Below are 18,361 nucleotides of genomic sequence, written 5' to 3' on the forward strand. Positions count from 1 at the left end.
CACCTACAGTGGAATCTTCTTTTTTAAAAATTTAAGCAACTTAAAAAATTTAAATACTGATCCATGCTACAACACAAATTAACTTTGAAAATGTTAAGTGAAAGAAGCCCATCACAGAGGACCACATATTGTATGATTGCACTTACGTGAAATGTCCAGAATAATCTATAGAAGGAAGGTAGATTAGTGGTTGCCTAGGACATTGCAGTAAAGAAGGAGTGGAGGGAAAAGTGGAGTGACTGTTAATGGGTACAGAGGTTTTTGCAGGGTGATAAAAATATTCTAAAATTGTGATGAAAGTTGTGTAACTCTGAATATACAAAAAAATTGAATTTCTCACTTTAAATAGGTGAATTATAAGGTTTGTGAATTATGTCTCAACAAAGCTGTTATTCAGAAAAATGTTTTGGCCTCACTAAATTATTCTAATTAACTGATTAATATAATTTTAAAAAGTAGACACAGAATATGTATGAATACCCAGCCTTGTATAAATTCAATGAATTCCAGAATAACCAACTATTTTACATTATTGTTATCAGAGTCTCAGCATGAATAAAAAACCCTTCGAAAAAACAAATTCAAGTGTTTTCTGGATGACATTTTAAATGTATTTTGAATGTACCTGGAATGATCTCTAGATATTTTGCTAGATGCCATGTTTATTCCTAAGTGAAATAATTTCATGCCATTCAATAAGCGCATCATGAAAAAGAAATCTTATTAACATCTTTTTTCTGTTCACTATAAAATAGCAAATACATTAAGTTCAGATTCCTCCAACTACTAAAGTATATTCTACATACTATAACTAATATAGCATAGTTCCCTTTAAAAGATAAATTCTAAGAAATCCAATAAATTTAAAATAATCAATAACCCTGATCAAGGTCATGGTATGTTCATTGTAAAAACAGATATACACATACATATGCTTAGCTATTTATCTATATCATATTCCAAAAGACCTATTTTTATAAAGATATATTTTTGTGAAGCTATTTTCCTAAGCTGAATGATATTTATACAATGTCATATGAATTTTATAACTGAAAGGAATGTAAAATTTTTTATTCCAGCCACTCCTTTCACACATTAAAAAACAAAAGAACAAAAAACTTGAGACCTAAACTGATTAAGTTTTTGTCCAAAATTATGATTGGGAAGTTGTGGTTTGAAAAAAAGCTGCTTAATTCCCAAGAAAATGATGTTCTCACCATACCAAAAGGGCGAGAAAGAAAGAAAGGAAAGGAATTACTTGGAAGTCTATCAGCATGTAAATGGATACACGTTTATATACCTCTTGGATGTTTCTCTACTTAAATATATATTATTTGTTCTTTTTCATCACTGATAATAAGCTCCCAGAAGGCCACATTCATGCATGTCTACTTAACTGTTCACTTACTTACTTACTTCACTTATTTAACTTACTCTCAACTTGTCTCAGCACATATTTTAAAGAATGATTATCAAGGGTATTAAAACAGAGTGGTAATAACTTAATAACATTATATAAGTTCCAGTGGAAGGCTTCAGAAAACCTCCATGTAGATGAGTCAATAAATTCCCCATGACGAAACCCAGCGCGATTGCACTTTGAAAGGATTCTTTACAAAGCTGTCTAATTAGAGAGAGCTTCAGCATAGCATCCACCAACTCTACCATGACTCCTGAAAGAAGCTCATGAAATTATTATTTTTAATGGCTTTACACCAGTTTGCTTAGAGATCCTTCCCTTTGCACCTCCTCCTTCCCATCCAAATTGTCCCAAAATTGCCCTACTCCAAAAATTACTCTTTTCTTCTAATCAAACTACCTCCAAATCTTCTGTTTATCTAATTCATACTAAGCTGTGAGCTGCTGATAGGTTTAAATCTGGGGAGTGATGTCTCCAGAGGAAGAGGTTTTAAAGGTGAGGTTTCTTTTGCTCAAAATTTCACTAATTCATGTGAGGAGTGAGTGTGATCCTTTGCTGCATCAGCAACAATGGGCTTCAGTCTCTTCTGGGGGCCACGAAAGTCTCCTGACCCCCTACATTCCAGAAATCAGGGGTCAGCAAGTGGGTGCCCTGCTTAAGAAAAGCTGTTGACCTCTGGGAAGGAGCTTGTATAGAAGCAAGTGTTAATTTTCAAAATGTGACTGGCTGTGATAGCAACAACCTCACCTCATCACAATGTCCCTTGGAATGTTTTCCAGCCAAGGGGTCTAGAAGTGATCTGTCATCACCGGTCAGTGGTATAAAAGCAGCTCATTCTTGTATCCTTGCCCTTCTCCCCTGGACCAGAAACAAAACATACCACACCGTGGCCTCCTCTTCTTACATTTGAATTTTCATGTGTTCAACATTTGTCAGGGCTTCACCTTCAATGACATGGTCAGGGCCCCAAGAAATTATATTTAACACATGAAAAACGAATGCCAGTCCCATTTCTCCATGCCTTGTAATCAAAAGCCACAAAATCTGTGTTTTGGGTGTTCCTATGTGTGCTTATTCTTAGAACAACATTTATAGACATTTTAAATGATTACCCTCCAAAGTCATAAAAGGGTTTAGTAACACACTTTAATATATAATTTCTTAAGCGCTTTTTAATAAAATACACATATATAATTATAATTATCAATGCATGTATGTCATTTAACATAACGATAAAAGGCTAGTCTTTGAAGTGACATGGTGATTAATATTTACAATATAACCTAAAGGAAACAGCAATTTGTACAATATTGCTAAATCAAAAAAATTAATAAGTTCTATTCATATCTTTGTAACATTTCAAATCACCAACAGCAAAAAGGAAAATGCTCTCCCTAATAATACATATGAGTACAGATCATTACTTTCCATGTTTTCTCAAGATAGACAACTCTTTTGTTCTAGAATTGTAGTAAGCACTCCGGCTGGGATGGACTTTTCCCATGGCTCATGGCTCATAGCTCACGAGGACTTTTCCCAAATCTGTGTCAAGCTACTAATACCATACAAAATCATCTTCTATAGATCGATCTACTAGAAGTATTTTATGTCCCTTTATGCTAATCTTCAATGTAAAGCTCAATACTGATTTGATGAGCTGTTAAAAAAAAATCCACGAGGATATTTATCAATATCCATAAACAAAAGTCACATCCTGCGCCAATACTTTTCAAACAGTTATCTGCCTAAATATCTAACAGCCGTGCTGTTTTAAAGGAAAGCAGTAAATCAGAGCTACACCATTTCCCCTCCTAAACTAGAGATGAGTTAAAGCAATTCTGTTTAGCACTGAAAGGAAATCTCACTTAGCTTGGAAAGGAAGTCTGCTTTAGCTTGACAAATCTATGAAAGGTAATGAGTCAACGAACAGACATACAATTTTTTAAATTTCTCAACAGACATATGGTAACGCTCCTTATCACGCATTCTTAGCCTTTCCTAGTCATCTCCTAATGTGCTATCAAAAGTACTTGTTTTGAAATCTTAAACCATGTATACATTATTTTAGGGATTTTTCCAAAAATTAATCCACCTTCCATCTTTTCGGTTTTGAGGCTGAAATGCTGTTGAGGTTAAAAGTTTTATAGACCCTTTATCATAATTAGTATCTTCCTCCTTCATCCTCTAAGAGGGTCTTTATGGTAATGGGCTTTGGCCTTTGCACTACAACCCCCAAAAGACAGATTGCTGCAGATAACCCCCTGAAATTCCTTACAGCGTTATTTAATACCATAAAGGCCTAGAATCTATTTGTTTCAGGAAAGACTCAGACAGAGAAACAAGGTTAGGAGGAGGGGAGATTTCAACTTGTAGGAGTGGGGAGACATAAATAAGTAGCACAAATGCCTTTTTCCTTACAGACCACAGGCCAGGAATCTCAAAACAAAATGTAAAAAATATCCTCAATGAAAAACCACACTATAACAATGTAAGGGAAAGCTGACAATATCATTCCTCTTGATTTAAAAAAGATAGACATTTCTCATTGGAATCAAAGAATTTGAGGTGGATTTATTTTCTTTTTGGCATTCCACTCGTATCATATATTCCCTCCCCGGTGAAAACCGGAATTTAAAAATGTTTACAGAACTCTCTTAAACGGTCTACTTTAACTAAATAAAATGAGCAACACATCCAAAATACTGGACATTTATTCTCTGCAGATGAATAAATACCTCTTACATACCCAGTGGAAAGTGGAAAGAAGGTACAAGGCTCTCTTCCACCTTACCTAAGTAAATAACAATAGGTCAAGAATTTTTACAGAACCAAGATCATCTAATACCTGTGACAGACAAGAGCAAGCAGGAACACAAAAGCTAATCCTTCATGACTACAGATACCTCAGAACTAATACTTAGACTTCAGCTGGCTTTGGCATTTTAGGCTCTCACACTGTGCCCAAGAATAACAGAAATCACAAGACTCTGGGTGCTGGTTACTGTTAGTTATCAACACTCAAGTATGAAACTGTGTAGAGCATTTTTCTGATAAATTAAGTTATAAGCCTTGGTCTGGTTAGTATCACTGCCAAGTTTTAAGTTTGGTGTTTGGTTTTTAAAAGAGTCTGAGAACTTGGGTTAAGCATACTACTTATGCCAATCCTCTGTGCAACTAAATGACATAGGGGGTCAAAAGAGGGAGGATGTGGTTTTGCAGGCTGCAAAACTCCACGTGCTCTGTACCGTCTACATATATACCATAGATAATTACAGTCTCACCATGAGAAAGTCGAAACACTCAGGGAGCCTTCACTTCCTACTATATGTAAATCTTACAAGCTACTGATAAGTTTCTTTTCATATTGCTTTCAGAAAAAAAGAAAAAGAAAATACATTAGACCAATCTGAGTATGCTTTAACTTCCAGGATTCATCAGACCATATGTGCAGACACTTGAGATGATGACAGAGTTAAGCTTCCTAGGGTCCTAGAGTCAAAGAAACTCTGCTGACCCCCACTGCTAAGCAGGTGCACTCCTTCCACAGGGGGCAACATCTGCCGATCGGTCATGGTCCCACTCGGTGAAGACCCCAAGAAACTTCCTTGGGAAGAAACAATTTTCTCAGGACTGGCAGCCAGTTTGGGGGATGTGGAGAAATTATATCCATACAAGGCACAGGGGCTGTGTAACCTGAACGTGTTATAGGAACCCTGATGGGTCTGGTTAGCAGCAAAGGCGTTGCTGGAGGGTGAAGGCATGATGTACTGAAGCTGGGGGGACATCCCCGAAATCTGCATGGACAGGCTGGTCTGTGGGCAGCTGAACGTGTCCCCATCTGTGCCACCCATGGACATGTTCACTGAGGCGCTGCCGCTCACGCCCACGTAGGAGGGAGTCCTGGGCGCGGCAAAGGTCTCTCCACTCTGGTTGGTGAGCCTGTTGTAGGTCTCGGCCAAGGATGTGCTGTATCGGTTGAGGGTGAGGCCAGAGCGGGCACAGGCAGAGTAGTCAGCCGGGGCCAGGCTACACAGCTGGCTGGTGTTGGGCCCCAGATGGAAGGCAGGGGAGGAGCAAGGGGAGCCAGACAAAAGATGAGGGTGGGTGGCAGGAACGCCATTCCCAGAGCCTTGGAGCAACGTGGAGGAACTTGTATTTCCTACAAAAGAAGGTGAAATGTAAAGGGCAGCGACCCCACAGCCATGTTCTCCTTTCAGTTTGGTGAACATGAGCTAGACCCAGCCTGTCACAAGGAAGCCCACATTGAACGAGGAAGAGGAGATGGTCTTGGCTCTCAAGGAATTACAATTTAACTGAATCCAGACTGAAATATTTTAGACACAAATCCTCTCAATATTTCCAAGGCATATGACCTCGACCAAGGCAACTACTTTTTTTTTTTTTAATCACAGAAGGTATCAGGACATTGCCTCATAGATTTTTCACATTTTCTCCCTCCATTAGTTTTCCTCGAGTTTTCTGATTTTCTATAATAAATATTACAAACACTGACTTCCCTCGCATCTTTATAACTTACATCTTACTCTGTACCTTGCTCCAAAAGCATAGCCATTAACTCTCTTCTTTCCGTATTTCACTCCTTCAGCAGACCTTGGTCTGGATCAATATGTTTTCTTACATGAAAATGGAAAGAATTCCAAAGGAAGAGCCAAACTGGTCAAAGACACACGCTGCCTCAAACTTATCTTCAGCTGCCCACTGAAAGCTTATGCGCCTCAATGGCTAGACCATATGGGGCTATTACAAGAAGGCAATAGTCTAGAACTTCAAAACTCTCATTTCCAACCAGAAACAGGTTGGTGAATCACAGGCTCGTGCAAGAGCAGAGGCCTGCCAGATAAACAGTCCTGTGACATGGAGAGGGTGGTTGACCCTGCATCCAATCAATAATGATGGTCGTGGCTGTCTCCCACTCTCTGGATTCGCTGGCAGATTGATGTCTGCAAACTTGACAGAACTTAGGGGGAGAGGAGAATTCCAACAGACTGGACAGGTTGTAAAGCCTTCATTGCTCCAGCAACTGTGTTTTATACAGCTTCTCAAAATAATCAGAAAGCCCAATCCAGTCAATGATAATTATCTAAAGCCCAGCATGTTAATTGTCACTGGGGTGCTGGGCAGGATCAGGCATAAAAAGCCCGAGTGCAGGGGTGGGCTGAGAGTCCTACCTACTGAGCAGAGGAGGAAGCATCATCCTTCTGCATGCAGCTCCCTCTGAGGAAACACTAGCCTGAGCTTGGGGGACTCACTCAGAGGTGAGCCCAGGAAAGTCTGCCTGAGCGTACCTGACCTCCTCAGCATAAATCCAACAGGCAAACCCTGCCTAGAGACCATTCTGCTGAAGGAAGTGAAGACAGAAGCTGGCAAGGAAGGGTGAACTGGCACCAGCACGGGCGATTCCCTGTGAGGTGGGCTTGGCACAAAAGCCCACAGTCTGGCTCTAATTCAAACAAGAGGTTTAAGGGTGAGGTAAAAGTCCTGAAATATATCGACAGTCTGAAACATCCAAGACTTAACCTATGACTGCAAGAGCCAGTTTTCTGGTCCCCATCCCCATTCCTCACAGAAAAGAGATGGATCCCATAACAAAAGGATGTTGGTGATGAGGTCACCATTGTGGAAGCCAATGACGTCAAGCGTATTTTTCAGCACCTGAGCTTCCAGTCAAGAACCGCCTGCATCTATGACCCCAGAGACTTTGTGTTTTACCTTGCTTGGGAATTCCAGGGATATCTTCAAAGGTGAGAGTCCGTAGTGAAGGTCTCCAGAATGCATATGACTCCACAAGGGCTTCCAAACCCATTCTAAATGGAAGGATTGGGACGGAGGTGGACAAAAGAAGCCTCATTAGGAGCAGTTGGAGCTTTCGGCAGTAATAAGCAGCTCAGAACACCTCACTGGTGTTCACAGTGTCCCCCCACATTGGTAGGGCAAGACCTCGGCATAGACAGAAAGAAAAGCTTCAGAGATGGGCTACCATTCTGTCACCAGGAGCACAGGACGATGGAAACCACCCACGATATGCTGTTAACATTCTCAGAAAACTAAGCCAACCTCGGAGAAGAAGAAGCTGTCGCTCTGTGCTAAGGAGCTCAGGTGAGGCCCATCCTAGCTGATGGGAGTCCAAGGCTCTGGTGTGATCTGGAATCCACCCTCTCCCCCATAACATTACTTCTCTCTCTGATGCGGAAGGCTTCTCCACAAAAAGACTGACCCTGTAAAGCTGCTTTTTCTTAAGAGACATTTCTGTCCATCATTTGGTCCCTTGGTAGCCAGCTTTAGAAGAGGACTCATCCAAAGAAAACCAGCTTCTCTCTGGGGAGGGGCCCAATCTCCATCACACCCAGTGCTGCCAGGATAGTCTCTCCCTTCAGCAACAGGGAGTCCAGGCGAGTTGGGGGAAAGCACGGACCTCTCAGCCCAACATGCAGGAGGAGCATAGAAAGGTGATCTCATAGGCCGGCACCATGTATGGCTCTGGTATTAGCATCAAACATTCTTTTCTGGTCCCTACATACACTTAGTGAATGGATACTTAAAGAGACAGGATAAGTTGGTTGTAAATTATTTATATGATATATACAGATATATCTATATATCTATCTATAACTATTTATCTATCTATATATATTTGAAAACAAGGGTAAATACTCCACATATATAAATGTATGTGTCTCCTCCTGTAAGTGATCCAGAGTCCCTCTTTCTTTATACCACTATATAATATTTATATATAAATAAAACTAAGTCCTCTAGGTTCTGGAAATGAGGCATTTCACTCAACTAGCCCCATTCTTAAGATCTCATTAGTCTTCCCTCAACTACCAAAGCCCTAAACAATTTGTTAATCTTAATAACATTGTGATTTTCACAAAACATAGAGCTCTGTTGTAGAAAATACCTGCATTCTGAGTATCAAACAATATTCAGACTTCTCTTGTGATTGTTAGAAACAGTTTTATTCGACACAGATAATCTGTTTTTAAGGCAAATGTTCAAGAGCAGATCCTAAGGGGCACCTGGGTGGCTCAGTGAGTTAAGTCTCTGCCTTTGGCTAAGGTCATGATCCCAGGGTCCTGGGATTGAGCCTTGTATTGGGCTATCTGCTTCGCCCCCTCTCTCTGTGCTTGCCTCTCTGCCTACCTGTGATCTCTCTCTTTGTCAGATAAACAAATAAATAATATCTTAAAAAAAGGAAAAAAAGAGCAAGTCCTTAATCTCTTGCACTCAACTTGCTACCTCCTCTGGGTATCTTGCATCCCTAAATCAAGAACTATGAGCCAAGGCTAGAGGAGCCCTCTTGCCTCAGAGTCCTACCACCTACACAGCATGGTGAAAACTCTCCAGACACTCAAACTAAGTGATATGGCAGATAAAACCACCTTACACAACTTGGCCCACTGTTCTAAGGTTTTACATGCTGAATCTACTTCCTTAGTGTTCAGAGCGTAGACTCCATTGATGTGCTAATGTCCTTCATGACTCCATGGAGCATCACTACCCCATCTTAGTGCTATAAGGAGACAGCAGTGTATGTGTGTGTGTGTGGGGGGGGGGTGGTACTGAGGGCACGCCCAAGCTTGTGTGCATACACAGCCCTCGTATGAGTCTATGCATGGACCTGACTCATCTCTCAAGTCACAAGTTCAGGGACTGCTGCTGTGGAAGCACTTGCAAAAGCCATCACCAGGCCCACACATGTGCTAGTACAGGGCTGCCAAAGGGGAGAGCAGGGCACAGAGTGGACCTGCACCTGCCTTCCACCTGGGCTGCATGGAGTGTGAAGTGCAGAGTCTAGCTTTGGATGTAATCAGTGATGTACGAAGAGAGGACTATTCTGTGGTGAAAACACTGGATTGGGTCAGGAGAACTGGGGTGTGGCTCCAACTCCTTAAAATTCACTGTATGACCCTAAGTCAATGTTTTAACCTCCCTGGACTTCAGTCTCCCACAAAGTCAGTAGCAGACTACAAAAGCTCTGCATCCAAGCTCTGCATCCTTTTCTAGCTTTAAAGTTGTCTGCTCCTAAGTGATTTTTCTAAAACCAGACATCATATCTGTGGCTGACTATGAGCCAAATGCAAGCCAGATTGACTCAATAATATATTATGCACATTAAAGTATTGATTTGGGGGCAGTTTGGCCACTTGTTCAGTCCCCAAACCCCATGTTTCCTGCAGGTTATGTTTAATACTCAACTGATGAATGCTGGACACCATCTATCTGATTGTTCTTTATTTAGTTTGTGTCAGGTTTTATGACTTTCTAGAAACACGCTTTTCTAAATGCTATAGAATGTTTTTATTACCACATAGAGAGTTTTAATAATCATAGATTTAAATATTAAGGATACCGAAGGGGTCATGGAGTGCTCTCGAGGGGAGAGGTAATTAATAAGCATCCATTAGACTTAGACACTTATTAACGATGGAGACGAGCATTATTGCATAATGTGTTTTAGCAGTGTAAACTCCAAAGTTTATGCTTCAAAGACAAATCCATACACCCAATTCCTGAGGAGACATTACTGATCACCACAAACATGTAACTTTCAGCTTTAAAGAGAAGTTTCTGAAGATGACATATCTACAAGTGATCTGACTTGGAGCTACTGACAGTTTTCTTGAGGCTGCTGTTTCACACTGCAAGTTCCAGAAAGGATTTCAGATATTTTGCAGGAAACAGTTATAAAATATTTAGTAGCTGAATCTGGACTTTTTAAAAAAGGCCTTCATTTTCTCCAGTAATAGAGACTTTTCCCATCTAGTTAAAGGAAAGATAAAAGGCACCTCCCGCAGGAGTGCAGCCAAGGCGATAATTTATACAAGATGCCTTTGAACAATTTCCACATTTTATCACCACCCTAATTTATGCTATCAAATGGCCAAGTTTATTTAGTAAAATGGTTATGTTTTTCCTGAAGTATTTAAAGCAAAGAAATTTCTGTACCTTCCTGAGTAAAAAATTTTATAGGGTCAAACCTAAGGCCTAACTGAAGAATGAAACTATTCTCAGCACATAAATTCTCTTTCACGTAGCAAATGTCTTGCAGGAGGGCTTTTAAGGGCTGAAGCTACTGATTCCTATAAAACAGGCTGTGGAACCATAAATAACCAGGAAGGGATAATTTTTAATTAAAGCAAATTGTTTTATAAAGTTAAAAAAAATCACAAGTCCATGTTTATTTCTTGTCCTGCTTAATTTGCTTATTTCATACGTGGGGAAAAATAAAAATAGTTTATATTGAAAAGTAGTAACACTAACACAACAGACCAAGGGTATTAAAGAAATAAAATGAACTTTTTCTCATGGGCTTTCTTCTCTATTTATATGGAAAAAAAAAAAAAAAATCACTCCTTTCCCAAGCCCTCAACACCAATGCACCATCCAAGTCTTACATATAACTTAAACTTTTTTTTAAGGAAAATACATAAGTTAGAAATCTGTAAAGCTGACCAAATTCCCTCTTCTCTATACATGAGTTTTTGAATTTATCAATGGAAAATATGAAAATTAGCTTTCTAAATAGTATTGATATATAAATATTATATAAATATTTAGTCTTCCAAAATGAGCACTGAAGACCTGTCTATCATAAGCAGGAAAACTAACTTTAATGAGACAAAAAGTGAAATTATTCATTTCACTAATAAGAAAACTATATAGAGGCAACATAATTTTCTTGTACTATGATATTGTTTAAACATTTGGAGCAAGACAAAAAATTTAAAATTTAACAAAATTTAAAAAGTGTTAAAACATAATTCCTTATGTTCTGTGTGTCCATTGAAACTTTTAAAAGTTTTAGGGTCAGGAAAAAAATAGTAGCAAGAACCACAGATGCCACACCTTGTAAAACAAACGGAAGGAAAAAGTTCATATCAAACCTAGCATTCTGACCTCATGATACCCAACAAGGGACTTAGTAGTTTATTTTCACCAATCCCACTGATTCTCTTCACTGACCATATTCAAATGCCTTTTCATTATGTTGACATTTCCAGAATTCTTCCTGAAAACTTCTCCTATGCATCTTATCAGCTCACTTCTATTTGTAGGTTTACTCACTATTGGTGTCTAACCAAATACACCTTTTAAAATATTTTTAAACATACTGCTTCAAAACTGAACCCACGGTATCCAAGCAGTTTGATTTCCCCTAGTGTCGAGAGCAGTGAGGTGTCTGCTAGGTCAATCCTACAGGAGAGCCTGGACACAGTTCCTGGCTGTGTATTCCCCAAACCTCGGAGCTGCCTTCATCGAGTTTCAGTGAGTTTTAATAAATGTATTCGCTGCTTAAAAAAAGTAATGAAATGAAAGAAATGCTAGACCCTTAACAAATGCTATACTGCTACCACCAAAACCATAAGAAAATTCCATCAAAGCATTTCTCAAGGTAGAAAAGAAATCATCCCAAAGGCTCCCATTAGTCCCTCAGGAGTGACCTTCTCAGTTACTAAATTATTCAGCTTTTAGAAATGCCTCTGGACAGCAAAGTTAACCAAGGGCCAATGGAACATAGCAAAAGCCACGCAGAGTTGTTCTCACATTAAAAACATCTAAAAAAAACAATGATTTCAATATATCAGACAACAGGTATTATAGGAATACCTGCAAATCTTCCTACAGAATAAAGAATTCCAGAGGGAATTATTAGTGCTATTGTTAATCGTTTTGTTGATGTACCTGCACTAAATTAACGGCTACTCTATTCTCAATGCAGTTCAGCTGCATTTGAGTCCTCATGCTTCGTGGTGTTTAAACAATGTCCCTGCCTACAAGAATATTCTGCAAGCACTTCGCGGTATTCTGAGAAAAGATCTTTGACTGCACCAGCCTTGCCCAAATAATCAGCTAGAAGACTAAAAATCTAGACACCAGCTGACCGTTCTCTCTCTACAATTTTAACTCAAACTGTCCCTAAAACAAAACAACTGGGGCTTTCGACTTCCTGTAGAGGTAGCCTATACCAAGTTCTTGAGAATACCAAATTTTTGAGAAGTCTTAGAATAATTTCTGGAGGAAAGTAATAAAAATTTCTCAAATATTTCTTTCTAAAAGCTTTAAAAACATTTAAGTCAAAGCTTTACCCTGAAAAGGCATCTGGAGAACGTTAGTCTGTTATTACTCTCTATTACTATCAATACTTATCTTAGAAAATATTGCACCAAACTCTATTGGAATAGAATCACATCCATAAATTAAAAACCCATGGCACACAGACAACGGTGATCTGCTTTTTGATAAAAGTAAGAGTGGAATTCATTATGGTTGCTCTCCCTCCTTGTACAAACACCATAAAACACGACACAGAGAAAATAAACAAGTGTATGGCTGTCAGCGCAGCCAAGACAAATTTGGAAACTAAAGAACATCAGCTCCCTTGGTAATGGGGCGTAGTTTCGTATTCTAGTTGGAAATCTGAGGGAACGGAGCCCCATCATATTCCGAAGATAGAATAAATAGATTGTTGTGACATCACTAAGTAAATTAAAGAACAACATCAGGTGTAGCGAGGCTACTGACTTGGAATATTGAAGCCCCAGGGCCTGAAAGACAGGTTTCCTTAAGGTCCCTTCAGACGTAGCATGCACTGTGCACCCTGAGAACTTGCATTTTTCACCCAGCATCCCACATCAAAATTCACCTTAGGAATGGGCAGGCCATGGCACTAAGCTAAAAAATAAGGTACATCCAAGGCCCAGCCATACCAACAAATTTTAATCCTCATCAGAAAATTATTTCAAAACTACGTCAGTGGTTAACTGTTTACCTTGTAATGGAAAATTCACAACAAGAAGTTGAATGTATTTATCAGAACCAGAATGTTCTTCACTAAGTCTTACCTGTTTCGCCCAGAGTCTCGAAAGCCTTTGGCAAATGGATTCCTATCTATCTTCAGACGAGTAATCTGCAGAGTACAAAAAATTCATATCAAATACTGTAAATGTCAAGTAAGGCCATTAAAAACAGAAATGGTGGAAGAACTACAAGTAATTACAAAATTACAAAATTATAAAAGCGTTCCTCTCCCCTATTTCTCGGGTATTTTATTATCTTAGCTGCAAAGCTAGAAGAAAATTTCAGAAATCACCTAGAAAAATCACCTAGAAAAAAATCCCCACCCCTATTTAAACTCTATAATTAAATCTGTTTTGCATTTAATATCACTAGAGAATGAAATTCTGAATCATCTGTTGATAACCTGTCCTTTTTTTGACAATCCCTCTGAACTAAAAGCTCTTCCCTTTAACTCTGTGACGTGGTTTAATGCCTGTTCCTCTTGGTAATGGGTAGCAGCTAATAACTTGTCAACTTCTACCTTGTCAAGTTCCTTATAACACCTGAATGCCATTAAGCCCCTGAATGCCATTAAGCATGCCTCTCTTCTTCAACTTTTCTGCCTCTCTATTTTTTTTTGTCTCTCTTTGGATCATCTTTATGGCTCTCATCTGAAAATTTTATTCTTTCCTCTGTTTTCTGTTGAGTCCTGGACCTGGTCAGAGCCCTACAGTGAACGTCTAACCAGAGCTAATGACTACTGGAAGGCACTAATGAGATTAAATTTTATTCAGGTAGTAGAAATAAATGTTTTAATTTAAACAGAAATCTGGCGGTGGGATTTTTACAAGTGGTCTAATCATCTCCATTAAAATATATTTTTAGTTATACCATCTTGTAATTGACACTAATAACATCTCATCTATTTCTTGACAGATCTCCACCTTGCCCCACGGAAGTTACAGCCTGTTCTCCAAGAAGCACATCATGCTTTGTTTTCTATGCTCTTTGGTTTAGTGGAATCTACAAAGTTAATGAACATACTTCCGACAGTGCCATTTTGGCTTAGTACAAATGAACACTGTTGGATAACACTAAGGAAAAGAAAGGGTATCTCTGAAAAGTCATTCATAATCCCCCTCTGCTGTCCTGAAGGAATTCTTGTGAGTTCATTATAGCTTCATTCTTTGTTCATTTAAATAATATTTAAATAACATTAAATACTTTAAGTGTTCATTTAAAATAGGATTTCAAAAAAGAGTAGAGATTTATACAATGGTGCCTTGCCTAAATAGAGATGTGTTACTATTGCCATTATTTTTATTACTGAGTGCATTCTGTGTACGCTGTACTAAGAATTTTATATGCATATTTCATTTAATTCTCATGGCAACTTATATGTAGTTATTATTCCAATCTTATATTTTCTTTCAAACCAAGGCTTAAGTTTCCTGTGATCATAACGTTACTTGTCCATAGACCTAGGCTGGGACCCTGGGCTTCAGAATCCCCATGCTGTTAACCACCACCAAGCTAAGCTGCTTACCAATTTTCCCTGAGTCCTTAAAATAGGAGCCAGGAAGTTAAAAAATGAACATCATTGCATTTGGTCATTATCAATTTCCCTTCTTCTAATTTTTTTACCCTATTAATAATAGATTTGTCAGTTTGTCCATTGGTATTAGTCACCAAAATGTACCAACAAACCCACTGCATCTTGTTTATTATATCGCAGAGGCTAGGAGAAAAATGCACATTTGACATTGTCAATCTGTTTGTGTTTGAGAGACAAAAAAAGAGACAGATAAACTGAGGTTGCTTAAAAGGCACTGAATGTCTCTGCTCTTTTCTCCTCATGTGTTATGTTTTTCCTCAAAGAAAAAAATAGTCATTTTTGCATCTAACATATTTTAAGAATATTTTCCTAATTATCCAATCCTTCTAAAGGTTAACTTCATGCTCCTTCCTCAAAGCCTATATAAAAGAATAACAACGTGAGAGAGAGGACTAGATGGCTTCAGGTGTGGGGCTGGCGGCTGCACATAGACGAGAGCAGATGCGCCTCCCAGCCCCCAAGGAAGATGCAGGAGACTGGATCCAAATCTCCTCATAAGCTTTAAAACAACAAAAACCACAGCCGAGAGATTATAAGCCTTAAATTTTAACTGAGATGTAAATAAATGTAAAGAGAAGTGGAGAACCTAAAATACTTCTTCTGACCACTAAAATTTTAAAAAAAGGAAAAAAAAGTCTACCACAGACCATATCAGCCTCAACTACATCAGTATTTTTTATGAAAACTGGCCTTAATTGCATGGGCTAAATTGCCCTAAATCAGTTTTCCACCTATTTGACTCCGCCTTAAAGAAATACATACACTTACATATATTGGAAAGAAATATTTCACTTTTGAAATTATTATTAATTTTATGAAAAGATCACTCCACCACTGCTGATCTCTCAGGCTATAAACATATGTGTCATCCTCTCACAATTAAAGCGTACTTGAAGAAGTAGCCATTTTTGTATATATACCAAAATGACTATGTAAGATAAATGTTTCTGAAATATTTCTTATAATACATGGGTCATAGTTTTAAGACAATGTGAATTATCAAATCTTATGCTCTATGATACAATCCAGGTTTCATATTCTACATATCTATTTCCTAGCAATATACATTTTTTTTTCGGTTGTTTGTTTGTTTGTTTTTGTAATGAAAGAGAGAGAGAGAGTGAGTGGAGGGGAGGGGCAGAGGGAGAGGGAGAGAGAGAATCTTAAGCAAGCTCCTTCCCCAGTGCAAAATCTGACTCAAGACTCAATCTCAGACCCTGAGATCACGACCTGAGCCAAAATCAAGAGTCAGATACTCAGCCAACAAAGCTACCCAGGAGCCTCCTCATGATTTTTAATCTTAATTATGACATCATGATTCGACATCCCAAAATGGAAAGCAAACCTATACTATTCGTCATGAGACACATTCTTTTCTAAAGAAATTCTCACTAGAAGTAGCCTTACTTGGAGAATCGTGAATAAAAAAAATTGTTTACACACACACACACACACACACACACACACACACACACACATCCTGGATGTCTTATATGGCAAATGCTTTACTTTATGACACTTCATAACATTTAGATACAGTGAAAAGGATAGCTAGCTTTCCACTGACACCTGAAACAAAAAGTCTAGAAAGATAGTGATTCTGAGAACAATACCTGCTGATTCTGATAGGCAGTAACCGTTGTGAAGACAGTTTCTGGAAAGGAGAATGCCTTTACTCCCTCTCCAGATGGAACAGGTTTGATAGGAGAAAGATCATCCCCGCAGTCTTTACGGATGACATGGACCCGCGGTTGGTATTTGTGCATAGAATGAAGAATGATCTGTGTCAAGGAAAGAAAACCAAATATATCAACAACTTCTGCCCAATCTCAACACCATGACTAAATATTTAATGTGTAAAATAAATCCCGGTTGGAAATGAAAATTTCCAAGGATGTAAAAGTGTCAATGTAACAAAGTATGTCAAAATTGGAAACGGAGAGCTAAGAAGTTATTTGTAAAATGTGCATGAAAATACAAAAGGAAAAAAATCATTATTTTGGTGGAACACTGTGTACAACCATGAACCCATGAACTTAACATCTAATTTTCTGTTTATGCAAATACAAGAATAAATTCATCAGCATTTTATTTACAGTGAACCACCTGGAACATAGGAGTCCAAACCAGTAAAACTAAAAATGAGATTGAGATGATTATTTAAATTCCATCATACCCATCACCTAAAAACAAGTATTTGTGCACCAAGGGTTTCTTCAGATAACATTTTTCCTCCACTGGTGACAACAACATGTCTATTCAAGGGCAAAAGGAATTCTAAGGATACCCAAGAGTCTGCCTTGCGTGTGGCTTACGACATCCCTGGTTTGCCTGGAGAAGCCCAGTGTCCATGTCTGCATCAGAGGGAAACTTCCAAAACCCAGGCACCTAAGCATGGAAAAACTGCTGCACTCAACTCTTCTAGGGAAATCTGACTACTTTCTACCCCATGATTCCTCTTCTGAGAATTTATCCAAGAATGTATTTCAAATCCAAAAAAAAAAAAAAAAGCACTCCATGCAGAGAGATGGGCAGCGTACCATCTTACAGCAGTGGAGAAACTATAAACCACTTACATGAGTAGATTGGCTAAGTAACTGAAAATCCACACAATGGGAGAGATGTTATTCAGCCATTACTAAGTGCTGGTTGGGACATTTTTAACCACAAAATAAAATGCTTCTTTTTAAACTTTAAGTGATCCAAGTTGTTTATAAACAATCACAAGGACATGAAGACAGTAAAAAGAACCCACAACAAGATACAGTGATCATCTCTAGATAATGGGATAATGGGTGAATATTTTTCTTTTTTTTTTTATATTTTCAAGATATAGGAGATGGAATTAAAAAAATATATATACCCTTACCCAGTGAAACTGTCTATTTGCTCCTGGGAGTCCACACTGAGGTATTCATCAATGAGTTTAATTAACAGAGCTGTGACTTCCCTGAGTTACACGACTTGAATTGGGGAGTTGGGAGTGTCGAGGAGAGATCCTTAAACAAAGTCTAAAACACAGTGGTTGAACTACCTCATGTTTTTCAGGATTTGGGCAGTTTCACAAAGCCAAATTCTGAATATTTGGTCAGGCCCAAAACAAATAAACCTATATGTGGAGAATGTGTTTGCGGCCACCAGAGGATGTCTTCTCCCCCATCAGGCAGGTCTGGTGGGCACTGTCATTAGATCTGCTATGCGAGCGTCTCTTCCACTAATAGAAAATTTGAGGGTAAAAGAACAAAACAACAGACCACCATGCTCGATGGGAGACAGCAGAAGTATAAGGGAAGGAAGGGTAAGAGAATACAATAGCCCTCCTGGTCACCTGAAGGTACACACATGACTGTGGAACCTCTAGAAGTTTCTTTTCAGGTCTAAAAAAAGGACAGAACTTCACTAAACCATTAGTGGCTCACAAAAATCAATTGAAACGGTTGCAACTGGAAATTTTTTAAATAAACAAAATGATAAAGTAGAAACATAAAGCATGTTCCTTATAGTAAGGATAAGTACTGTTTGTT

At 38.6% G+C, this 18,361-nt stretch overlaps 1 protein-coding gene across 1 annotated transcript in view; it reads right to left on the reverse strand.

The window, feature by feature from the left end:
• Positions 1 to 2,556: 2,556 nt before the first annotated feature.
• Positions 2,557 to 18,361, reverse strand: part of TBX18 (T-box transcription factor 18) — a 28,632-nt gene continuing 12,827 nt past the window's right edge. Inside the window, exons 5-8 of the mRNA XM_059401013.1 lie at positions 16,451 to 16,618; positions 13,288 to 13,352; positions 7,151 to 7,245; positions 2,557 to 5,579 (exon numbers count right to left, since the gene is read on the reverse strand). Coding sequence (XP_059256996.1) covers positions 4,855 to 5,579; positions 7,151 to 7,245; positions 13,288 to 13,352; positions 16,451 to 16,618 — 1,053 coding nt within the window. The 3' untranslated portion in view covers positions 2,557 to 4,854. The remainder of the gene's footprint in view (positions 5,580 to 7,150; positions 7,246 to 13,287; positions 13,353 to 16,450; positions 16,619 to 18,361) is intronic.

Source organism: Mustela nigripes, chromosome 5 (genome assembly GCF_022355385.1).
Source record: "Mustela nigripes isolate SB6536 chromosome 5, MUSNIG.SB6536, whole genome shotgun sequence".
NCBI classification, from domain to species: Eukaryota; Metazoa; Chordata; class Mammalia; order Carnivora; family Mustelidae; genus Mustela; species Mustela nigripes.